The sequence below is a fragment of the Marmota monax genome, unplaced genomic scaffold (assembly GCF_021218885.2).
Source record: "Marmota monax isolate L192 unplaced genomic scaffold, Marmota_monax_Labrador192_F-V1.1 WCK01_AAM20220418_F8-fsc00263, whole genome shotgun sequence".
Lineage (NCBI taxonomy): Eukaryota > Metazoa > Chordata > Mammalia > Rodentia > Sciuridae > Marmota > Marmota monax.
Genome location: NW_026693408.1, coordinates 788,423 through 814,206, shown reverse-complemented (window position 1 = coordinate 814,206; position 25,784 = coordinate 788,423). Strand labels below are relative to the sequence as shown.

At 43.3% G+C, this 25,784-nt stretch overlaps 2 protein-coding genes and 1 non-coding gene across 8 annotated transcripts in view; 1 reads left to right on the top strand and 2 right to left on the bottom strand.

The window, feature by feature from the left end:
- Positions 1-8,545, bottom strand: part of Tbc1d9b (TBC1 domain family member 9B) — a 51,923-nt gene extending 43,378 nt beyond the window's left edge. For 4 of the 6 annotated variants that reach the window (XR_009228029.1, XM_046457038.2, XM_046457042.2 and 1 more), the window contains exons 1-2: positions 8,365-8,544; positions 4,882-4,992 (exon numbers count right to left, since the gene is read on the bottom strand). Coding sequence is in view for 5 of the 6 variants with exons in the window: in XM_046457038.2 (XP_046312994.1) it covers positions 4,882-4,992; positions 8,365-8,482 (229 nt within the window). In the remaining variant the exon portion in view is untranslated. Of the gene's footprint in view, positions 1-4,881; positions 4,993-8,364 lie in introns of all 6 variants that reach the window. The other 2 variants (XM_058583355.1, XM_058583356.1) reach the window with 1 other exon arrangement.
- Positions 8,546-19,145: 10,600 nt separating this feature from the next.
- Positions 19,146-25,784, bottom strand: part of Rnf130 (ring finger protein 130) — a 114,072-nt gene continuing 107,433 nt past the window's right edge. Inside the window, exon 8 of the mRNA XM_046457036.2 lies at positions 19,146-21,241. Within this exon, the coding sequence (XP_046312992.1) occupies positions 21,132-21,241 (110 nt within the window). The 3' untranslated portion in view covers positions 19,146-21,131. The remainder of the gene's footprint in view (positions 21,242-25,784) is intronic.
- Positions 22,445-22,519, top strand: Trnaa-agc (transfer RNA alanine (anticodon AGC)). Its single transcript has one exon. It is a non-coding gene; the product is annotated as a tRNA-Ala (tRNA).

Genomic DNA, 25,784 nt, shown 5'->3' with positions numbered 1-25,784 from the left:
CACACACACACACACATACACACAAAAACAAAACAAAACAAAACAAAAAACAAAAAACCCAACCAACCACCCAAACAAACAAAAATAAAACACCAGGCAACTTAGTAGAGAGCCATGTGGGAGACAAAGCCTTCTCTCCCTCCCTCCAATAGTGGTGATCATCACTGGTCTGTATGTGTCACCCTAGAAACAGCTATGCATCTGAAAGCTTCCTAAGTGATCATGGTTTATCTTCCAGTTGAAAGAATTTAATGTGGTCTTTGATATGGATGTGATTAATCTGACACAATCAGACTTTTTAGAAGTGGTTTTAGCACTCTCCTGAAAATTCAGGCATCCACAGATGCCAACTGGAACTTCCAAAGGATGTGAAGCCCCTGGCCAGCTGGGCTTTGCTGGGAAGGGAAGTAGTTACCAACCTTTTTCAGCTTTTCCTGGCTGATCTTCTCCCCTAGTGTCTGCCCCTCCATCCCAGGAGGTATCCCTGTCCTCTGCAGAGAGGGGCCCTGGAGAACTAGCAGACCCAGGTAATGAAAAAATTCAGAGAAGGCAGCACAATGCCATTCATAAAGAATGGGAAGACTGTTTGCTCCCAACAAGGACCTAGAAGAGCAGCCCCAAGAGGAGATACAATGGGCTGAGAAAAGGTCTCTACTTGGCCTGCTCCCCTTACCCTTGCCACTCCACTTTTGGCATGGGGTGTGCAGTCAAAAATTGTTTTATGAATAAATGAACACAAGGATAAGAAGAGAAATGAACACCCTGGACCCTTCTTAGGTGTCCTGCTTGGACCCCCAAGCAGGTCAAGTTAATCATGTGGCCTACAGCAAGGCCCACAAAATTGGTATGCGGGGAGTCTTAGCTAGGAAGCAAGTCCAGTTTGACTGTAAATCAGACTTTTTTTTTAATGGTGGGAATTGAACCCAGGGTCTTGTGTTTGCTAGGCAAGTGCTCTACCACTGTGCTACATCCTAATCCTGAATCAGATATTTTTGTTAGAGCACCTATCCGTGGTTACCCCATCCTTCCCTACCTGGCAACATTATTTCACCAGCTGAGCATGTGGCCCTGATCCCATTCTGGCCAGACTAGGTTGGTCCCCACCACCTCCTCCAAGCCATTGCACCTGCTCATTGCTCTGTCACAGCTTGGCCTGTCTAGGTTAGGGTTGATTAGTCTGTTTTTTGGCATCTGCTCAAGTGGTCCATATAATAAGCAATTCCACAGGAAATATCGTTCTCAAGTAGAATAGGATGACCATATGAAAACAACTGCCCCAGCATTACACAATGTACAATGAATCACACCAGGCAAACAGAATTCCCCTGGAAGTCCCTTAAGTCATCCCAAACTATCTTGACTTTCTCCCACAATTTTTCTTTGGATTCAATTTTACCTCCTTGATCTGATGTACAAAGGCCACAGTCTAGTTGGTAGGGGCAGGATTTCTTTCTTTTTCTTTCTCAGTGAATTCTGAAGTTAAGTTTACATATGATGCAAACTCTAATTTATCATTTTAATTTACACATACATTTCTGGCAGTCTTAAACAGAAGCAATCTTTTCCTTGCTGTCTGCATTTTAATTATGTTTATGTTTGTTTGTTTGTTTGTTTTGCAGTGCTGAGGATCAAACTTGGGATTTTACACATGTGAAAGTGTTAGAGGTGGCCTTATATGCTCTACCATTGACTATATTCCCAGTCCTGAATGTGCATTTAAAAGGATTATTAGTTAAAAGTAATTCAAATTTCTTCTAATACTAAAGAAACACTTAAACGGTGTCATCTCTGTGAGGCATTGAGAATAAAAGGAATGGAATAGCTAATTGGATTATTAAGTACTATTTGTGTTTTCAGAGCTTCCTGTGGATTATCTTTTTTCATTTTTAGAACATCTTGAAGACAGTTATTATTATTTTCATTTTATTTTGTTTATTTTTTTGTGGTGCTAGGAATTGAACTCAGGGCTTCATGCATGTCAGGCAAGCACTCTATCACTAAGCCACATTCTCAGTCCTATTATTTTCATTTTAAAGGATTAAAAGATAAAGCTGAAGCAGAGGGTTAAATAAGTTATACAAAGTCACACAGCAGGGAAGTAAGTAAACCAGAATCCCAGGACTAGTTGCCTGGCTGTAGAGCCTGCCTTTACCTTGGGGAGCTCCCAGTCTAACAGGAGAGACTTGCATATAAAAGTGCTAGTGGAGACTTATCAATTCCAAAAGAGTAAGAAGGAAGGATAGCTTACATGGGTGTGGGGAATCTGGGAAGATTTTCTAGGAGGTGACAACTGGGCAGAGTGTCAACAGAGCAGAGGGAAGGTTTGGTGGATGTGGGAGGCACTGTGCATAGTAGCCAGGAGAGGTGTGGTTAGGAACTGCAAGCCCTGCAAGTATGTGGCCTGTGTGAAAGTCAGCTGTGAGCTGGGAAAAGGAGGTCAGAGGGGTGGGAATATAGCTCATTGGTAGAGCACTTACCTAGCATGCATGAGGCCCTGGGTTTGATCCCTAGAACTGGAGGGAGGGAGGGAGGGAGGGAAGGAGGGAAGGGGGGTTAGGTGGACCCCTACCTACAGAATCATGTCTGATTTGGGTGGACTGCTTCTGAGACCCAGCCCAGATGTGAGGAGGGAGGCCCAGGCAGAAACCAGGTCAGCTTGTGGTCTGATGTTGGGGAAGTCAGGGTGTGGTATGAAGCTAAGGACTGGGACTCTGCAGCATGGCCAGTCTCTCCCTAGAATGAAGCCCTGCTGTCACCAAAGGGACTCCCATGCTGCAGCATCATGCTCTTTTCTTCCTGTCTTTGGGGCTGCTCTTGCAGTTACAGTCCCCTCCCCATCTACACCCCAAGAAAGGGCATTATTGAGACTGAGACGACCATCTTCAGCACCCATTTAAAAGTATCCGGTCTCCTTGTAGCCCAGGCACACACCAACAAGTTCTTGCTCTAGGGTGGTCCCCACCGTATAGGAAGCCCCTTTTTCCTGCAGGCAAATCCTCACTGCCTCCCAGAACCCTACTCTGGCTCTTGAGCCAGCATATCTAGGGTACTGTTAGGCTTTGTAACTTTGGTGTTGAGCAAACTCTCCTTTTTTTTTAGTGGTGCTGAGGATTAGAACCCAGGGACTCCTGCATGCAAGGCAAGCACTCTACCAACTGAGCTGTATCCCCAGCCAGAGCAAACTCTTCTTTCTAACCCTTATTAAGTCTATTTAATCAGACAGAGGAGACAATAGTACACTGTTGTTCAGGGTGATGATGAGGAAGAAAGACCACCCAGGGCAAAGTGCCCACCTGGTAAGAAGAAGCTGCTTCTGGGTTGCCACCTTCCTTGGGTACTTATCTCCTTGATCTCCTCCACCCACCTTCTGAAGCATGGTTCCAGTTATAAGGTCCACAAACTTGCTAGTCTCATTATCTTTTCCAGGCCTCTAAGGAACACCATTATCCTCGAGGACCTGGATACTGTCACTTGTATCCCAAAGGGTGGTTCAGCACAGTGGTTACAGGGGCAGGCAATCTGGGTCTGAACTGCAGCTCTGTGTGACTTCAGACATTTTTCTTAACCCCTCTGTACCACAGTTTCCTCATCTTCAAAACAGGGCCAATGTTCTTGTGAGGGAGTAAGGTAAGGGCCTAGCCACACTGGAAGTGTTGTCTGAGCACTGGCTACAAGTGTCATTTTTATCAGAGCAACCTTATAACTGTCATTTTATCAGAACAACTCTGGCCTAGTCAGTGCCCACTGAAAGGGAAGTTCCCCCAACATTCTTGGGAAGGGTGGGTTCACTTCCTCCTAGTACAACTCCAGTGGATTCTCATTATTCATGGTAGTTTTTAAAGTCTGTAGTTCCTTAAACACTGAATTAATACTGGACTATTACGCCAAGGGAAATGCAAGGGTAGGCTCTTACCAGCCTCTGATCATGTTTTCATCAACCAAGCAATACATAAATTTGTTTTATGTGTTTCTGTTTAAAAACACTTTATTTAGTATTTATTGTTGATTCATTAGCATTGAGCTCATGATCAGCAGCACTGCAACTTATTCCTAAGGAATGGGTAGACGTTCCTAAACTTCTCTAACACACATTTTTTTTTTTTTTCTGTAAGACACATCACAGTCTAGCACTCTGGTGTTTGCTTGGGAGCCTTTTATGTGTATATATGCAGTACTAGGGATGGAATCCAAGGCCTTGTGCACACTAAGCAAGTGCTCTACCTTTGAGTTACATCTCCAATCATTTTTTAAAATTTTATTTTCAGACAGGATTTTGCTAAGTTGCCCAGGCTGATCTCAAACTTGTGATCCTTCTGCCTTGTCTTACCAAGGAGCTGGAATTACAGGCATATGTCACCATGCCTGGCCTGCTTGGGAGTCATTTTAATCAGTAAATAATCACCAAAAAGCATAAAAATGTCAAAACATATTACATAGACTGTGAAAATGCTACCTGTATACAATATGAGAGCTGAAAAAAGAAGATAGAGGAATACCTTAATCCACCTCAGCTGGGGACGTGCACACTATGTGACTCAAAAATTTTTACCACTTTGCACATACACATGTAAGGACACCTTTTCTTGAGAAAAGGTGAATATAAGAATGTGGACACTGTTAAATCCTGAGCCTGAGCCCTTGGCAGGGGTTGGAAGGGGCATGGGGCTCCATGGGACTGTCCTCTACTGACCCTGCTCTCTATGAACAGTGAAGTTGCCTTCATACACTAGAAGCAATGGCTCCTCTACTTCCCTCTTGGTGGCCTGGCTATTATCTCAGTGAGAGGCAGTATGGGATTCTTAGTAGGCACTACCCTGCCCAGAAATACCAGCTGTATGTCCTTTCCCTCCCACATGTGACCTCATGACTCAGGGCACCTACCACATGCCACTGTCCAGTAGACCTGCGAGTCCTGGGTCTGGTGCAGGATGCGGTAAGGGGCCACACGGGCGCTGGAGTCTAGCACCACGTCTAGGGTGCCCACGAGAAGACCTGGGAGCAGGGCAGAGAGATGTGGAGGGTGAGAGGTCAGCCATGCTGAAAGGTCCCTGGGAGCTGAGCCTAGCCAGAGGTCATCAGGATGACATCCCCAGTACAAGGAAATAGACACATTCTGAATCATCACCCCCATGGGCAAACAGCTTCTCTTTTAAAGATCTTTGGCCAGAGTCTAATGTCTTAAAAAAAAAAAAATCCCTTCCTACTTTGTCCTGGAAGCATCTGTTTATTCTCTTGCTTCAGAAAAACTTGCAGGCAGGAGCACAATCAAGTTTTCTTTCTACTTTTTTGTACTTGGGATTGAATCCAGGGGTGCTTTACCACTGAGCTACATTCCCAGCTCTTTTGAGACAGGATTTCACTAAATTGCTGAGGCTGGCCTCTAACTTAAGATCCTCCTTGCCTCAGCCTTCTAAGTCATTGGAATTACAGGGGTGTGTACCTGGCACACATGTAGGTTTGACAGAACCCAAAGTTAAACGATTCTGAGAGGTCCTCTTTCAGAAAAACATAAAATTAGGTTTGAAATCAAGTATTTCTTTTATCTTTTTTTAATATTTATTTTTTAAGTTTTAGGTTGACACAATATCTTTATTTTACATTTATATGGTGCCGAGGATCAAACCCAGTGCCTCGTGCATGCTAGGCGAGCACACTACCACTGAGCCACAACCCCAGCCCCATATTTCTTTTATCTTTGTGTGGTACTGGGGAACCCAGGGCCCCAGGGCATGTTAGGCAAGCATTCCACCACTGAGCTATATCCCCAGCCCCAAGTATTCCTTAGAATGAGAAAATACAAATTGCAAATTAAAATATAAAGAACAATATCACAAAGTTCAGAAAAATACCAATGTGTTTTATTAATTGCAAGACACATCTCCTAATATATCCCCTTCCCTCCAACATTTCTGTCATAGAACTCTGGTTGCTTCTTACAGGACAATGATTTTGTAACATCACCTTCCATATCAAGAACAGGAGGACAATATTGTCTTTTTTTCTGGCATGGGATTACAAATTTTTATTTCTGAAAGGTTAGGGAAGTTTCTTCCAACCTCAAAAGCCATGGGCTAGAAAGGACATGTAAATTTTTAGAATTGATAAATTTGGGAAAACACTGATTCTGTTTTCTTTATCTCTGAACCAAGGCATTTTAGGACAAGTTTTCTTTCTTGTCACATACACATACCCGGTTTGTAGTAGTGCTATCTCTGCCAATGTCACTATTTCCTGACAAATCAGCAGGAAATATATATATTTTCTAACACAGTTTGTCTGATTCATTTCTCTTCATAAATTCAACAATCAACCAATCTAAAACCCTATTCACTGTTCCTATTTGAAATGTATTTCTTCCTTTTAATGAAGTGCTGCTTTTGGTATGATCTGAAAATACATTGTTGCCATCTTCCTGTTGATGCTAGAAACAATTTCTATTGATTTTATTACTCAAGTTTTACAATTTTGTCCCTGACATATTCATTTTAAGATCCAATCTTTAAAAAATACAATGAATAATTACACTCCCCCCGCCCCCCGAAATATTCTGAAATGTGTAAGTTGCAAAAGGGCATATTTAAACTTTAACAGTTTGGAATAAACCTTTTTTTGTTGTTGTTCATGTTGGTGCTTCTCTTCTGATCTCTGAAATTTTATTTTAGAGTCTCTAAACTGTTGGCATAACCACATAAAAAGATCTGAAAGCTTTTTTAAAACAGATGATCATTTGTCACACTATACTCTTTAAAGAAAAGTTCAGGGTGGTAGGGTTTTAAAAGATGACTTAAATAAAACTGGATCACTGATGGTTTATCTCCTGAGAGGACAGAGCTAGGGAGGCCACAATATCTATAATGGCATAAGAAGGCCATGGCAGGATGTACCAAACCCAGCTGAGTGAGGGGAGGGGGAACTCAAGGAATGGTTCCTTGAAGGATGGTCTGGGAATTCAGTCTTGGAGGACACAGAGAGATGAGTGATGTAACAAGGGGTGTTTGTCATCCACTGTCTCCCTTTCCTCACTGGGCTTGTAGTAGCTTCTGAGGTTAACTCCCACTGAACAGCTTAACTCCCACTGAACAGCTTGGTTCAGGAGGCAGGCCCAGTACGGATCCCTGTGATTCTCCAGGCCCTTTTGAAGGCAACCTGAAGTACTAAAGGAAGAACATTGAGTTTTCTTGGAAACAGTAAAGTCTCTCACACATGAAGAGGTGTGGCCCAGGAGAGGATTACCACAGAGGTCTTCTATTGGAAGCCTCCATCTGCATCTGCCAGGAATGTATCAGCTGAGACACTGAATATCAGAACATTTTACAGAAAATTCTCTTGATAAATTGGAGGATCTAGAAACAGTGGGCCTGCATTCCTGCAGGGCAACACTCAGCACCTGGAGTACCAGCACTGGGGTCTCCCATAAGGCTACCCCTGGATACCCAGCTCAGTTCCAGTAGTGCCAGGTTGCAGGCACTGAAGCATGAGGGGCTTTGGACAACATCTGCTGAAGGAATGCCCAGTGGACTTCCTCCAAGTTCCATATACCACACAACTCCAGAGCTCCCAGCCCAGTCTCCTGTGTGAATGGTGGTCCCCAGACCCACAAAGGGCACCTTGGCTCGCTCATAGGAACACCCTGTACTGGTAATTAGGTAAAGCCATGGGTCAGTAGCTCTGATGTCACCAAGGAGCACAAAAGGTAGGTCAAGGATAGACGGAGAGAAGGGGAGCTGAGGCCAACAGCAGGGATCTCTGATCTTTATAAAAAAAAAGGCAATTTTTTAGTGAATTGGTAATATCGACAGAGGCAAAGAAAATGTGTGCTTGTGTCACTTGGCCCTCAGCAGCACTTAAGGAAACTGAGGCTGACGCAGAGGCAGAGTATTGGGAGATCTCGCTGATTTTCAGCTGCTAAATCCCACTCGAGAGAGCAGCACACGCCTTGGCAAAGCACCGGGAGGCTCTCAGGCATGGAATCTCAGCAGAGGACTGCCAGTCTTCATTCGGTCGCCCTGGGTCGGTCTCGAAGTCTCCGGACCGACCACCTAGCCAGAGCGCATCTGCCTTGCTCGAGCCCCCAGTCCCCATCACGACCTCCCGCTAGCTCCCCAACTCAAGCCCCCGACGCCCCCGCCCTGTCTGCACCTGCCACCTCTCGACCCTTCCTGGCCTCGCTTGCGGGTCATTTCGCCCCCTAGGCCTCTCCTGGTCTCGCGCCCCGCGCCTCGCCGCGAGCTGACGTGCTTGTCCGCGGCGACGCCGAGGCTGGGCCTGTCCTGGGCGCGTCGGTCCCCGGCCCCGCCGCCGGCGCGCCCTCCCCGCCCGGCCCAGCGCGGCGCCTGCAGGCCAGGCCGCCCGCGCGCCTCTCACCGGTGAGGCCGCCGCCCTTGCCGTGGCCCCGGCGCCGCTGCAGCACGAAGAAAGGATTGGCCCGCTCCGTCACCCACAGCGCGTTGGCCACCAGCACCTCCTCGGGACCCAGCCACATCGCGGGGCCGCTCGCACCCGGCCCGGGCCCGGGAGGCGGAAGCGCCCGCCGCTGTCGCCGCGCCGGAGCAGAGCGGGAGGGGCGGGGCGGGGGGAACTGGCCCGGAGGGCGGCGCCCCCTGGTGGGCGCCCGGCGTTGACAGGACGCAGGTCCTGGGCCCGCCCGCCGCGCGGCCTCTCCCCGCCCAGCCTCGCCCCTGTCTGTCCTCGCGGACCCCGCCTCACCCTGGCTATGGCCTCGGACCATCGCGGGCTGGGACTCGGCCGTGTCCACTTCTTCTCGCCCGAGGCCGCAGCGCTGCAGCCTGGTCTCCTAGCTCTCCAGCCCCGGGGCCTCGGGCCTCTCTGGAAAGGGGACTGGTTGTGCAGAGATCAGAATTTCTGGCATTTTGTGAACACTTGTTCAGAGTTTGGGGAGCAAATGTAAAGAATTAGCGTTTGTTGATATACTTTTGGTCAATTGTGCGATCGAGTGCGCATTAATGTTGCAAAGGTCGTTTAGAAAAGGGTTAGCAGTTTGTAATGATATTCAGAATTCTGACAGTTGAGCCTAAGATTAATCTTCAAGGTCCATTGGACAGGTGGCCAGGAAGCCCCTGAGGCACGTATATTCTTAGAAGTCAGTGTTCTACCCTCACCTGACAGATGGAACTCTGTGTGGTCTTGGGGTCTGAATCAGGGCTGGCCCTGGGATCAGTGGAGGTTTTTGCAAAGGTATAGGTGGCCAGCATCTCCAGCCGGTATTGCAGATCCCTACTCCCCCTGAACCCACAGCTGGCAGAACCACTCACAGTCCAAACATGAACTCTTATCATACCATGAAGCAAATTAAATTGACCACTGTTAACTTCAACACTGAGAAGTCTGTGTATCAGGGACTGGGGAGTAAGCCTGTGTCCTTCAGAGTCAAAAGGGGCTGCTAACTCTGTCAGGGACAACTTTTGACGCGCCAATTGGGATTTCTGGTCACCTAGCTGGATAAAGGGTTAAGGTCAAGAGGGTATTGGGAAGGGAACATATTAGAATCACCCTGGGAGATGTGAACAGAGTTGGATCTCTGTCACTGGCATTCAGGGATCTTAGTATAACAGATGTAAGTGTACATGACTGACAGCCAGAGTAATCCATAGTCCTTTTCTTTTTCTTTCTTTCTCTCTCTCTCTTTTTTTTGTACCAGGTATTGAACTCAGGGGCGCTTACCCACTAAGCCACATCCCCAGTCCTTTTTTATTTTGAGGTAGGTTCTCACCAAGTTGTTTAGGGCCTCACTAAGTTGCTGAGGCTGACTTTGAACTTGAGATCCTCCTACCTCAGCCTCTGGAGCTGCTAGGATTACAGGCTGTGCACCCCCCCCCCCACCTCCCCATGTTATGCTTGAATTCGGGACCCCCAAAAGACCACCAGAGACCAAGATGGATGTAAGCAGCAAAGAGGTGTTTATTGCGAGCTAGCTCGGTCCTCCGCGGGTGCACACAGCAACTGGTGACCTGAGAGGCCCAGAGCCCAGGGTTTGCAGCAGTTGTATACATTCTTTGGGGAAGGCAGGGACCCCACATACATCATAGCATCTCTTAGCAAATTATCACACACCGCAGGAAAAATCATAAAAACAACTCTTAACATTGATTAGCACATTCACTGGCGGGAACAAATTGGGTAAGGGTGATTGGTTAGTACCAGGGGGGGATTCGTTTGAACTAATTGGTTTAAGCCACGAGGGGAGTAGTGCTGAACTACATGGTTTCCCAACGTTATCAACCACCATAAACTACTGGGAGGGTCATCTGGCATCCCAAGTATTTTCCCTGTCTCATGCTGATTGGTGGCTGCTAGGGGGTTGATATGGGTCCTCACCTAGCCTGACTGAGTCAGGGACACCTGGCTCTGCAGATCTCTCCTGTTATTTGTAGATAAACAACTCAGCAGGGTGGGTATGCCTAGGAGTGCTCTGTGGGTCTTTCTAAGGACAAGGGTCATGCCCTCTTCCTTGGACAGGCTTTGCTCTGAGGTAGAGGCTGGTTTCTCACCCATAATCCATAGAATTTTGAAATATTGCTTGTGACTCTGAATCAACTTTCAATATGTAGAGATATTGTTATTTATTCAGTAGAATTAACGCTAGAGATACACGTGTACCAATGTTTATAGCAGCACCATTCACAGCAGCCCAGTTGAGGATGAGTCTAAGTGTCCTTAAGCAGATGAATGGATAAAGAAAATGTGGTATATATACAGAATGGAGTTTTTTTTTTTTAATATTTTTATTTTTTAGTTTTCGGCGGACACAACATCTTTGTTTGTATGTGGTGCTGAGGATCTAACCTGGGCGCATGCCAGGCGAGCGCGCTGCCACTTGAGCCACATCCCCAGCCCCCAGAATGGAGTTTTAATCAGCCATTAAGAACAAATCATGTCGTTTGCAGGAAAATGGATAGAATGCTCCAGAAAATTATGTTGAGTGAAATAAGTCAGACCAGAGAATCACGGGTTGTATATTTTCCCTCATATGTGGAAGCAACAAGGGAAAAAAAAAAGGAAACAACTGGATCTCATGAAAAAAGAAGGGAGTCCAGTAGGATAGATGGAGGAGATTGGGAGAGGGAGGAAAGGGCATAAAGGCAGGTACCGGAAATGAAATTGATAAAATTATATTATGTGTATGTAGGAATATGACACAAGGAAACCTACTCTTCTATTTAATTATTATGCACCAAGTCACCCCCCTCGCCCCCCAAAAAGTAGAGACTAGTTTTCTTAAACTCATAATGTTGTTTTACTCTGTAGAGAAATCTGCCTTGGAGATTTTGGAAGTACTTGTTAACTACCCTGAGAGGAGGTAAAGGGTTGTTTTTCACTGGAGGGATTAAACTTGAGCATGCCCTGGGATCACTTGCATGGCCTACTGAATACTTTGGGACCCCACCCTAGAGTATCTGCATACCTAATGAGTTCCTAGTTGATGCTGTGCTGCTGACCTAGAGACCACCCTTTGAAATACTTTTTTTCTTTTTCTTTTTTTTTTTTTGAGAGAGAGAGAGAGAGAGAGAGAGAATTTTTTAATATTTATGTTTTAGTTTTTGGTGGACACAACTTTATTTTATTTTTATATGGTGCTGAGGATTGAACCCAGTGCCCCAGGCATGCCAGGCGAGCACTCTACCACTGAGCCACATCCCCAGCCCTGAAATACTCTTTATAAGAAGAGAAGATCAAATGGTCATTGAGCACTTAGTATGTGCTAAACCTACTTCTTAATTAATTTTCTAAGATAAAATTCACATTTTATATAAGTCACCTTTTAAGGTGCACAATTTAGTGGGCTTTTAGTATTTTCACAAGGTTGGAAACCACTACCACTATCTAATTCCAGAATGTTTTCATCATTCCAAAGAGAAACCCTGTACTCATTAGCAATCAGTCACTCCAATCTCTCCCTTCTCCTAGCCCCTGGCAAACACTAATCTGCTTTGTCTATGGATTTGTCTATTCTGGATATTTCATGTGGATCATACAATATGTGGCCTTTTGAGTCTGGTTTCTTTCATGTACTATAATGGGTTCAAGATTCATTGATGTGTGGCATGTGGCAGTGCTTCGTTTCTTAGGACTGAATATATTATTTAATGGCACGATTATGTCACATTTGTTTATTCACTCATCAGTTGATGAACATTTGTTTTCTGCTTTTGACTGTGAATAATGCTGTATAAATTTTTGTGTGTATTTGTTTTAAATTCTCTTGGATATACTATATATTTATGCTATATTATTGGAACATGTGTTAAAGATATGTTTGATTGCCCAGTGCAGTGGTGCACACCTGTAATCCCAGTGACTCAGGAGGCTGAGGCAGGAGGATTGTGAGTTCAAAGCCAGCCTCAGCAATTTAGCAAGACTGAGCAATTCAGTGAGACCCTGTCTCTAAACTGAATACAAAAAAGGGCTAGGGATGTGGCTCAGTGGTAAGAGCTCCTGGATTTAATCCCTGGTACCAAAAAACAAAACAAAACAAAAAATAAATTGATTTTTTTGAGTAACCACTAAACTGTTTTCCAAAGCAGTGGTGCCATCTCACACTTCCACCAGTAATGTTTGGGAGTTCTAATTTTCAATATCTCATCAATGTTATTGTCCCAATAATATCCAGTTCTAATGATTAATTATGTTGAAAATATTTTAATGTGCTTCTTTTTTTTTTTGGTGGGGGAGAAATGCCTATTCCTATCTTTTGCTCATTTAAAAATTATATTATTTATATTGAGTTGTAGGAGTTCTTTATATATTCTGGATACTAGAACTGTTAATGGCCATATAATATGAAACCTACTTCTGACATAATTTTAAATTTAATTCCTCCCACATTAATCCTATTGGGTAGGTATTTTATGATTCTTAAATTAGGGATGATAAAACTGAAATCCAGGCAGGTGAAATGACTTGCCAAGTTCAAACTAGTAATTGGCAGAGATGGCACTGATATACAGATCTTTCTGGTTCCAACTCTTTTATATACACACACACACACACACACACACACACACACACTGGAAACTTGCTGCTTTTGGCCCTCAACAGCCACTTCTCCTTTCTGTGCAGCACAATTATTTTTGTTGTGGGAGCCATTCCTTAGAACTTAACTCCCATCTTTTTTCTTTCTTTTTCTTTGAGGAGCTGGGGATTGAATCCAGGGCCTTGTACATGCTGCACAAGTGCTCTCCATTGAGTTACATCTCAGCCTTCAGCTCCTGTCTTGCAGGTGAAGCTGAATGCGCCACTGGGCTGCAGAAGTGGAACCCACTCTGGCTGAGGCAATCAGTGAAACCCATCTCTGGGATCACAGTGGCTGGATTGGTGATGGACATGTGCCTTCAAACAGGGCCCAGGCAATGCCATTCTGGTCTGGGACACTTCAGTGGAGTGCTGATGACACTACTGGCACACTGAACATGTGTGTCATTGTATTCTATAGAGAAATCTGCCCTCAAGAATTTGGAAGTACTTGTTACCACAAGATGGAGATTTCCTAGAGGAAGCAAAGCTGGAAGTTGTGTCCTGGTATCAGTGTTTGAGGGTCAAATCATATCACATCTGCCACAGGCTTTGGCTTTTGGAAACCACTACATTCCCATTTTACTTTAGCCAGTGTGGGTTGAATTTTCTTTCACCTGCAACCAAGAGTCCTCACTGATTTATATTACCACCAACAGTACTCCATGTGGCCAAGAGTTTTTTTCAATAGGCTTTTATTGAAATGGTTATATTAGCAAATTTTGCACATACAGGTATACACTATTGGCATTTAGTTATATACCATACAATTTCACTATTTAATTATAACCATGTGGACATAAGAGTTGTGCTGCCCAGAACATTTCCAAGGGTTGATAAAATCTGATTGTCAAGAACTCAGTTCACATTGTATTTGAAGATATCTGTGTTCTAGACAGGCTAAATCCCCCACAGTGAACCCCCCAATTAAGCTAATGATCAATTTTTCTCTTCTCTTGAATATTTGATATGTATTGTTCCTGACACAAGCTATCCAATGGTGAATTAAAAGTCAAGTGCATAGTTTCCCTTTTATCTCTCAAGGTAGAAGATAAGTCATTTGCTACACTTACATATATTCCAAGCTTCCCCCATCCCAAATTACCTGTGCTATAGTTAGAAAAATAGTTTTGTATGCCATCGTCTGAGATGTTGTGCATAGTTAGCAGGAACCTGGAGTAAGAGGGGCTTTTCAAATGACCCAAATATGAAAGGAGTGACTTTAGTATTTTCTGAGTATAAAAGCTACTGAGGGTCAAAACCAATTGTGACATATGTAGTCTGGGATTGGAAGTAGTCCTTCTCTTGTGCGGGAACAGGATATTTCTATTAGGCAATGATGTTCTCCATACTGTCAATGTTATCTCCTAGCTGGGAGTCTTTTCTTGTGTCGGTAAGCATGCTTGTCCAGTTTTCTTGGACAGAGCTACTGCCACTCTGGAGTCCATCCTGCTTCCCATTCTTGGCTCAAGACACCAGATTCTGGTCTAAGCACCAGCCAAGGGAGCCCCTCCTCCAGCTGGGTCAGCAAGACAGGCCTGGGCTGCTGGAAGGATGAAGGGAGACAGTGCCCTCTCTGCCTCTTTCCAGGTTGGCATGTATCGTCACAAGCTAGGCCCCCCACAAAGGTGCTGGGCTGTGGAACCAGGTCACATCTAGTGACTGGATCCACAGAACACATCTAGCAATCAGCAGCCTTCCTATTTTGGAAGAGCTTGATCACCTGAAGGAAAACAAATGGCTTGGGATGATATATTCTACCTAGATCCTCTCCACCTTTTAAATAAATTTCTTGGTTCAGTTCCTCCTAGTCACTAGAAAAGTCCTTTAATATCACACAGTACAAATATACTTGGACTTAATTGTGGAGGAAGGAAGGGTAATTCCAAAAGCAAATTTAAATTCACATTAAGTTGTGTTAATTTTGAAAACAATATCTCAGAACAATCATCTGTAATTCTATTTTTTTAAAGCTATAGATGGACACAATACCTTTATTTTACTTATTTTTATGTGGTGTTGAGGATCAAACCCAGTGCCTCACATGTGCTAGGCAAGCGCTCTACCACTGAGCCACAATCCTAGCCCCTCATCTGTAATTCTTGACAGTTGCTAGTACCTGGAAAGAGAGGGTAGAAAAGATGACAGGAATGAGGAACTGATGAAAGCCAAGTTAGACTTGCCAGGTGACCAACATATATGTTCCCTATGCACGTGACTACCCCACGAGTGGAGGTAAGTGGACTGGTAAGAAATGAGTTGGTGAAGTGTCCCAGGGGATGGACATCAGAGCTGAGAGAAGTGTGCTGACGATGGCTTCCTGCTCCCGGCTTTTCCACAGGAGGATGTGTGTGGCTTACAGAAGTGCCCAGCCACATCCTTGGCTCTGGGGTCTATGACACCTCCAGTCCCAATCCTTTGTAATATGTGCATATGGAGGAGTTAGCAGGCAGAGCTCAGAGAGCCCAGGGCAGAGGCCTGAGCAACTTCAGCAGCAATGAACCTTTCTGAAGGTTTAATAATCAAGCTGTATGAGGTTCAAAGACTTTTACCTTTTTGTACTAAAGCGTTTCCCTTCTTCCCCAAGTTTGAGTGAAGAAAACAGAAAAATGACTGCAGCCTAAGGTGAACTGTAGGAGGGAAAACCCATGTGATGGGCCAGGTGGTCCCTAAGGGGGGTCTTCCATACATTTCTTAGATGTAAAAGGGTTGTTCTTTCAGTGGTTGAAGCTGATGGCTCCCTCCCACTCCACAGTCACTTTGGGCTAGTAGGGTCACAGTTCTGGAAAATGTAGGGGACTGCTTTTATTCCACACCTGCTGGAGGCCCGCTCAGCCCCTCTTTTTTGAGGTTCAGTTTGCTGGGATAACCCTGGACACCCATAAGAGAGAGGAAAACTTCTCAACTCCATCAATGCCTTGGAGGAGCTTCAGGACTACAGGGGGCCTCCTGATCCCCCAACTTCAGCCCCCTTCAGACAGGCTCCAGGAGGCTGGTAAAACTTTCCCCAACTCATCAGCTCAGGGGCTCCATCATGATTTGCTTTCCCTGAAGTTTCACAGAGTAGTTAGGAAAACACAATTCCATATAGACAGAAAAATGCAGGCATCTTACCCCCACCAACTTCCTCCTGTCTTTTCTCTGATGTTACTATGTTTAAAATCCATATGGCGTTTCCCAGTCTTTTGTAAGGATCTTAACCACATCCCAGATTATTCTTTCCCCAAAGGGATAACATGATGGTGTGTCAAATCTTTGGAATGATGTACCCACAAGGTCAAAATAAAGGACAAAACTCCATACATCTAACTTGTAACAATTGCCCTTATCAGGATCTGCTGAGGGAAGGCACTTATTTTCAGCTGTGGTGTCAGGATACACTGTGATACTGATCCCTTTCAATTATCTCCCTGTGCTGCCTGAGAATGGGAGCAAAGATTGAGTTTAACCACATTACACTTTGGCTTTGGGTGACACTGAAGATGAGAATGAGAGCCAGTCATTCTGCCTTTTTTGGAAAGGGAAATTACATTCAAAGGGTTTTCTAAACTGGTTGACTTCAGTAGCACCTTCTGTCCATATCTTGAATGTCAGTGTCCCCAGGGTTTTTATCGCAAGCCTGGTTTTTGTGTCACAGGGTAATTCCAGCCCATTTGGCTGCCACCATCATCTGAACTGAGTGTACCCTCTAGTGAGGGTGTCTGTGTGTGCATGTGTCTAGTGTACAAACCTCTGCATGGGGCAGGGGTGAGGGAAAATAGGGGGCACCCAAGATATTGTGATTACATGGAGACAACTTCGGTAGGGCTAGGTGGCATGTGTATTTAAAACATGGCTTCACAGGAATTCTGATGCAGGAGGAGCCAAACCTGATCACTATTCCCTCAGCAAACCTCTGCCTGAGATTAGCCCAGTATCTCCATGCCTCCTTCTAGGCACCCTGCCCTAAAGTGACTCAAAAAGGACTTTCCCTGGGTCTAATACCAATCCACTCACTGAGATTGGAAACTCAGGCTTCCACTTCTTCCTATGGCTCCTTCCTTTGATTCCTACTTTCAGTTAATCCCACGTCTGTGGGTTAATTGGGAAAGTCCTTTCCTTGGACATGGCCTCTTAGAGGCAGGCCTTAGTACTCCAGGCCACTCTGCTGCCCATATACTTTCCTCCCCCCAAGCAGCTCATTCTCTTTCCAGAGACTGGAGTCAAGCCCTCACCAAGCAAAGATTTGGGGGCCCAGGAAGTGCAACCCCATCTTCCTAGCCACTGCCTCAGCTTCTCAGCCTTCACCTGGCCCTTCTGTTCAGGGTTTTCAAGGCAGCAGTGCTATACCCTTCATCTGAGCCCCTGTTCCTCTTCAAAACACTGAGCCTCATTTCACTTGCTCTTTCATCTTACTTGCTTGTTGATGTGCCAGTTTTCTGAAACAACCAAAACTTTACTTTTTTGTTTTTGTTCTGGTGTTGGGGATTGAACCTAGGGACTTGTGCATGCTAATCACATGCTCTACCACTTAGCTACACCCCAAACCCTCTGAATCTTCATGATCACTGAGTCCACTTCAATTCAAAGTATATGTGTTAGGCACACAGTGAGAATTTAGTAAAGGTCTGTGAACCTTTGTAGTCTTACTTTTTTTCTTCTAAATGCTACATTCTTAAAATCAGCATTTTTGTTCAATGACATCTATAAGCAACAACCACTTGTGAGAGCAGTTCCTGACTCAAACATGCCTCCTTGCTTTCCTACAGCAGAACACTGCCCAAGCAAGTAAAGGTTAATAGCAAGAGAACATGCTGGTTTTTCTTCAGTTAAAACCAGTGTTGTTTGGCATGTAGATCAATGAAAGCATTGGATGTGAGGGGTTATAAAGCCCACAGGACATTAGTCAAGTAAGTAAAACTCAGTAATCTTATTTTAATACCTTCCCCACTCCATATTTTGGCAGCTGGGACTATTGTGGCATAAAGGAAGTTGGTGAGTGCAGCTTTAGCCACAGGGTTAGTCCAGTGTTCACAGAAGTGCCTCATGGATGACCCTCCTGACCAGGCCTGAAAACCACCAGAGGAACTAGTTGATGGAGCAAAGCAGTGAAGAGATGAAGTCTAGCTTTAAAAGAAAAGCTCACAAGATCTTGTGAGGAGTTTTAATTGCCTGATTGTGGATATTGTCTCCCTGAGAGGGGAGCAGATGTGGGGCCCTGGATGGATATGCTCCACTATATCTCAAACCTGGCCTTCCACATCAGCCCCTTCTCTCCTGATCCTGAAATAGGAGGAAAGGAGGGCTTTGAGAAGTTCCTCCCTAAGGACAGTAAAGATGCAAAAAGCTTATGCCTTTGCATTTTTACTATCATAACCTGATTCCTAGCTGATGACGCTCTGACTGCTCCCAGCCCTACTCCACATGCCAAAGTTTCTGCTCTGCCTGCGGATCAGGGTGCAAGTGGTCCAGGAGAAGAGGCTGGCAACAGGCCTAGCTCAAAACAGTCCATTGGAGGTATGGAAGGTTTGTAGTGTAAATAGCTCACTCTTTGGCTCTTTCCCTTCTTCAAATAGCTTCTCCACCACCACCAGATAAAATGAGAAATCATATTTCCTGACTAATAACCACAACTGGTGGTAAGACTTGTAGCAACCAAGACACTCACCTGTCACAGAAGAAGCTGCTCTCTGCTTCCTGAGCTGCTCAGAATCAGAGGCACCAGCTGACAAGCGTGCCCTCACCAAGCTGGCACAGCAAGCAAACACAGCAGTCTTGGCTCCCTGTCAAGGTCCCGGGAGTGGCTCAGCAAGGAGTCCTGGCAGCACAGCCGCTGGAAGGGAGACTGTTATCTGGGATAAAAAATGCCATTCTCTATTCCCGAAGTACATGTCCTTGATGAAGAAATCAGTGTCCCTTCTGACAAAGACAGGCCATTCTATAGCTGAGCTGGAAGGTGGCCTGGATTTTCAGAAAAGGGTGTCAAGTTGGGATCTGGAGCACCGTTCTGAGTAAATACCCTTGTAAGAAATGCTTCCTTGGCTATTCTATAGTGAACATGTGCTCCAGACTTCTCAGAAATTCAAATATTTAATCAATAGATTTTAAAGGACACAATTTAAAAATTTCTCCTCAAGCAATTTCATTCCTTTTTAGTAAAGAAACTGTTTTGAGCAGAGTTTAGCATATATGTCTTTATAAGATGGCACAGATGAGAAGAAAATGCTATGTCAGGATCTGAGTTTTGATTTGGGGAAACCAAGGTCATGGTACAGATAACATGGCAATAATCAGAACCGAGTTATCTTATCTGTACAGTGAGCCAAACCAAACACAAATACAGGTGCACATCTGGAGCTCTGGCAGACTGAGACACGTTCTCACTGAGAATCAGTGAGGCAAACCTGTCTTCTGAAAGACACTCTCTTGAAACTGTTTATCAAAAATATTTTTATAGTACAAAGACTATAAAAAGGAAAACAAACTAAAGCCCTTGGTAAGCAGTAAAAAGCAAAATTAGTTTAGACCTTAAAGATCTGCCCTGTTCCAGTCTCAAATTATTAAAACAAAATGCTGCTGCTCACCCTGCTGTAGCATTCTTAAAAGCTGTCACCATCCTGGTTCTCTGAAGTTCTCTTTTGTTTTGGGTACACCTATGTCTTAAGTGTCTTAGTGACATGTTACAAGAAAGACGCTGTTAAAGAGAAGCCACATGTGCAAAGATGGCAAGTGTTCATTTCAAACTTGTGTTCTACATAAGAGCAAATACAAATAACAGGGCAGGGATTTGTATGCCGGCTTGGTTTGCTGTCAAATCCAAGGAATCTGGAAATGAAAGTTGCCAGTCTCATAATAAGGATCTGAATGCCTTTATACCTTCTACAGCTCATATGAATAAGCAGCAGAAGACTGAACTATGGCGTGACCTTTTGCAAAAAGGAGGTGTAGATTTGTTTTATAAATTTGCTATTTTGGTTCCGTGCTGGGATTACTCATAAGATACAACTTTCTCATCCTGTGTGTGTAGGAAGAGCATGTGTGTTCACGATGCCCACCATGCTGGCTGCCACATCCTTTTCTGTATGCCTGGCTGCTGACGCTCCAGTGCCTTCCTCATGCTGGCTCTGAAGCTGGAGGGAAGGGTTTGGGCTGGACCAATGAAGACTGAAGAAGAGTCCTCATCTGAGATCTAGCAGCAGGAAGGTTGTTTTATCTTCTTAGTAAAACATTCAAAATCGTTCGGATGTTGACAACCACTGGCTGTGCCTCTTGAGGTCAGTGTGCCTGGGAGGACTGCCAGGCTCTCTTGTGCTACTTCCCCACACCTCAGGGTTGGCAAGTGGACAGGTCCATAGGCTGTTGAGACTAGGGGGGCTTCAATGTTTAGTAGCTACATAAACACTTGTCACCTTATGTCATGCTCAACACAGATGCTGGAAAATGACCAAGCAGATGACTGACTGTCACCACCACAAAGAGACCCTGGCCCCATGGCCTGTATCTCCTGAGGCAGAGCTCTGTTGGGAAATGGGTTGGTTAGAGTCTTAGGTGAGGTACAAAACACAAGGCTTTCTCTCAATTCCCTAAAGAAAGAGGCCCTTTAACAGGAAGTAGAATAGAAACAGAGGACAAAATAGAGTATGTCAAGGAGCTGTGACTCGTGCTCTGCATTGGTAGGAAGCTTCACTTGCAGGCTTTAGTATGCATTGTAAGTGAGGATCACAAAAAATATTAAAAAAAAAAAAAACAACCACACACACACACAAAAAAAAAAACAATGCCACCCCAACACAGAATAGCATGTGATTATTCAGGGACATGTTTGCAATGCAACCTTAACCCCTGACTCCTGCCTCTTCTCTGGAAATGGCCAGGCCTGTTGGGTGCCCATGTTCAGTGGCCAACTTTGGGCAGGCATTCAATACCACAAGGCTCACCTGGGCAATAATGCTGTTCTCAAAGCCTCACTTTGGGGAACTTTGCAATTTAACCCTGAACCCCAAACTGTGCTTGGAAGCACTATCATTCTTCCAAAATGGACACTGAGAAGAATACAAAATAAGAAAGGTGATCATAAATCAAATCACAAAAGAAGTGACCCCTAATAGCCCATTTAAAAAAAATCAGGTTTTGTTCTCATCATACATGTCCAAAGAAGGTTCAATTGTGGAGAATTCGCTTTCATACACCAGGCTTCGAGGGGACAAGGAATTTCGGTGAAAGAAGTGACCACCTGAAAAAGGAACAATAAAAACAGACTTAGTACAGGTCATCAGCTTCCATTTCTCACCCGGCTTCGGAGGAAAGAATGCGGATTATCTTTGAAATCCTTCACTTTCTCAAATGTCTCCTTCATATTGACCTCTTATTATTACAGAAAGAAAAAGAATGCATGTATTCTTCAATGTAAGAGTACTTCATGTAAGTTCATTTTTTGTGGTGTTGGGATTGAATCCAGGACCTTGAGGATGTTAGACAAGTGCTCTACCACTGAGCTACTTCCTCAGCCCTGTAAGCACACTTTAAATATGTATGTTCCCATGTTTGGATCCCCCAGTAATTTACTGCTGTAGCTCTTCAAAATAAAAGCTGCCTGGGGCTCTTGAAGATTTCTCTTACACATTTGAATACTTCTTCCTATGGAGAATTCGTACCCTACCCTGCCTACCTAACCTTTCCTCTCTAAGCAATTGTTCTCAGCTGACTATGGGGGTGTGGGTAAGCAGAGCCTCTTCATCAGATGGGCTGACTTGGTGATTTATGTGGTGATTTTGAGGCTCTGATAATAGATTTGAACGTTTTAAATTACATTATTGGTTAATTAAGTCCTTGCATTCATTTTTTAAATGATTTTTAAAATATGGAATTCATGCAAGTAAAGTGCTTTACCACCACATGAAAACTACACTAATGGAGCCTTATGTCTTGACATAGGATATTTTAAGTTCTTCAACCTTGTTCTTATTTTACAAATGGTGTGATGGGCAGGGAGGAAAGGAAGGTTGTAGGTTCATACTAACAAATGAATTTGTAGGACCACTATTTTCTTGTTCAACTTTATTATGTTTAAAATATTTTTTTTTCTGCTTGTAAAAAAAAAAAAACTAGGGTGAATTCGAAGATGTGTGCTGTCTGTACAAAGCAGCTCTTGAGGGGGAAGGCCCCAGGTAAAATACAGATGTTTGACCTCTTGACAACTAAGTCTCTGACCTCAGATGGATTTGCATGATCCAACAGTACCAAAGAGGGAATTATTAAAAAAAATGCTAATGATAAGGAGGATTTCTGGTATACAGGAAGAATTAAAGCCATCAGAAGTAGAAATGACATTTTTCTGGTAGGGTAGTGATCAGATGACAGCAAATCTTTGTCAAGTGCCACCACCCCTTACCCCCCCACCCCCCAAACAAACCCTTCAAACACAGTCAGAATGGAGTTTGGGGCTATAGCTCAGTGGTAGAGTGTATGCTTAGCATGCATGAGGCCCTGGGTTCAAACCCCAGTACCAAAATATAAAAGTAAAAACATTTTAAAAAAGGGTCAGAACCTAAACCAGTAACTGAGAGCTGTTAACTAGTTTTCTTGTGAAAAATATAACACCAAGAGAAAAACATTCAAGCAGCTGAATTTCAGAGAAAGGCATAATGCTGGCTTGCCAAGGAAGGACAAGATATTGTTTGATACCTGGAAAAATACCGTTTCCTGACCAAATGATTTTTAAAAAGTTATTGTTATTGGTGACACAGAGCTCTTAAGTAAACTCATAAGAGAGGTATGACCAATATACAGAGAAGTGTACAGACTGTAAGCTCCACAGAGTGCACACTCATGAAATCATAGCTGGATCAAGAAAAAGAACATTAATGGCACTCCATGAGTCCCTCAGGTGACCCCCGATCACATCGTGCCCTCTCCCCTCCCCTGGAGAAACCAGAACCAGACTACTCACACACAGTTTAGCTTTGTCTATTTTAAATTTTACATAATTGGAAACACATCATATACTCTTCTGCCTAAATTCTTTGAGAAAATGCTATGTTGTGACATTCATGGTATGTAATCTATCAGGGAGCTACTTTGAACATTGCTGCTGGAAATATTCTTGTATCTTTTTTCCCCCTTAAGTTACTGGGGGTTGAACCTAGGAGCACTTTATCACTGGGCTACATCCCCAACTCTTTATATATAATTTTGAGACAGGGCCTGGCTAAGATGCTGAGACTGACCTCAAATTTGTGATCCTCCTGCCTCAACCTCCAGAGTCTGCTTGGATTACAGGTATGAATCATTACACCAGACTTGTGTGTATCTTCTGCATTCATGGGAATGCAGCTTTCTTGGGTTATGCCTAAGAATTGAATGGTTGGGTTTCAGGGTATGTATATACAGCTTCATCACACTGGCAGTATTCCAAAGTTATCAATTTTTTACTGCCACCAATAAGTTAGAGTTTCATTCATTCTATATTGGTTCCAATATCTGATGTTTTGTTATTCATTTTAGCACTTCTTGTAGGTATGTAATGGTATTTCATTGTGGTTTTAATTTACCTTCCCTTGATAACTAAATAGGAAGAACACTTTTCATATGGTTTTAGGCTATTTGTGTATATGGTTCATCCTGAAATGTCTACTTATTTCTTTTCCTCATCTTCCTATCAGGTTGTGTTTTTTCCTTAAATCTTTATTCTGAATGAATTCTTGGTGAATTATAAATATTGCAGTGATCTTGAATTTCTTAATTTTAGTGTAGACCAACTTAACTATCTTATGGTTCATGTACTTCTGAGTCCTATTTAAAGAACTCTCTGCCTATCTCTTTACCAAAAACTAAACAGTTTGAAGATACCTATTTTATCTTTTAGAAGCCACATTTTTTATTTGGTATCAGAAATTGAGCCCAAGGGCACTTAACCACTGAGCAACATCCCCAACAGTTTGTGATCCTTTTGTCTTAGCCTCCCAAGTCACTGGGATTACAGGCACATACCACTGTGCTCAGCTACCTTTCACATTTAAATATATTGTCCATTTCAAGTTAATTTGTGAATAGAGTGTAAAGTAGGAATTAAAACTAACTTTTTTTGTATAGAAATTAAGATGACCCAGAAACATCTTTTAAAGTCTGTCCTTAGCTAGGCTATGCCTGTAATCCCAGCTACTTGCAAGGCTGAGGCAGGAGGATTACAGACTTGGCAACTTAATAAGATCCTTAGCAGTAACTAAGTGAAGCCCTGTCTCAAAATAAAAAATAAAAAAGGACTGGGGATGGCTGAGGTTGTGGCTCAGTGGTAAAGTGCTTGCTTAGCATGCATGAAGCACTGGGTTTGATCCCTAGCATCACATAAAAATAAACAAATAGAATAAAGGTATTGTGCCCATCTACAAAAAAAAAAAAAAAGGACTGGGGATATAGCTCAGAGGTAAAGTGCCCCAGATTCAATTTCTAGTAAAAAACAATAACAACAAAAAATGAAAAACAACAAAAAACTATCCTTATCCCCATTGCCATGTAGTGCTACATGAGTGCTTCATGAGTTAGTTGTACATACTTATGTGTGGTTTTTTGAACTATAATCTGTTCTATTAAGACAGATTATTATCTGTTCATCCTTGGATCAATACCTGTCTTTATTACTGTAGCTTTATAAATAATATTGATTTATAGTTCTTTGAGTCCTTCTGCTTTATTATTCTTCAAGACTGTCTTATCCTAGATACACAGAAGGCTGAGGAAGGAGGATTGCAAGTTGGAGGCCCGCCTGAGCAATTTACTAAGACTTTGTCTCAAAATAAAATAAGATAAAATAAAACAGGGCTAGGGATATAGCTCAGTGCTTTGCTTACCCAGCATGTGTGAGATACTGAGTTCAATCCCCAGTACCACGGGCAGTGTGGGGGTGGTGGTTGACATTGTTTTGTTATTCCTGACCTTTTTCTATATTAATTCTAGAATCAGTTTGAGAAGTTAACATATATACTTCTCTACTGTGATACGACTGAAACTGCAGGGAATTTACTGCGAATCTAGGGTAAAATAAACATTTACAATAGATCTTCCAATTTGTTAACCTATTATACAAACTTATTTAGGTGATCTTTAATTTTTCCCAATAATGTATACTAGTTTTCTTATAGAAGTCTTACATATCTTCTCTTAGATATATTCCTCATACGGCATTCATTTGATGCTTTTTCAAAATGCTAACTTTTTGAATATTTCACTTTTAAAAAATATTTATTTTTTAGTTGTAGTTGGACACAATACCTTTGTTTTATTTATTTATTTTTATGTAGTGCTGAGGATCAAACCCAAAGCCTCACATATGCTAGGCGAGCACTCTACCACTGAGCCACAACCCCAGCCCCTAAATATTTCACTTTTAATTGCTTATTTTGGTATATGGAAATACAACTTTCAGTCACACAGCAGGTATTCTCATTTACAATCTCAGGGAAAATGTTTCTAATACTTGACCCATTAAGTATGATGTCTGCTCTGATTTTGAAAAATGCCCATTATTAAGAAAAGTCTTGGGCTGGGGTTGTGGCTCAGTGGTAGAGCAACTGCCTAGCATGTGCGAGGCACTGGGTTCAATTCTCAGCCCCACATATAAATAAATGAATAAAATAAAGATCCATTAACATCTTAAAAAAAAAGTCTTGTTTTTCCTAGTTTGTTAAAAAGTTTTTTTTGTTTTGTTTTGTTTTTGGTACTGGCAATTGAATCCATGGGTACTTTACCACTGAACTACATTCCACCCCTTTTTATTTTTT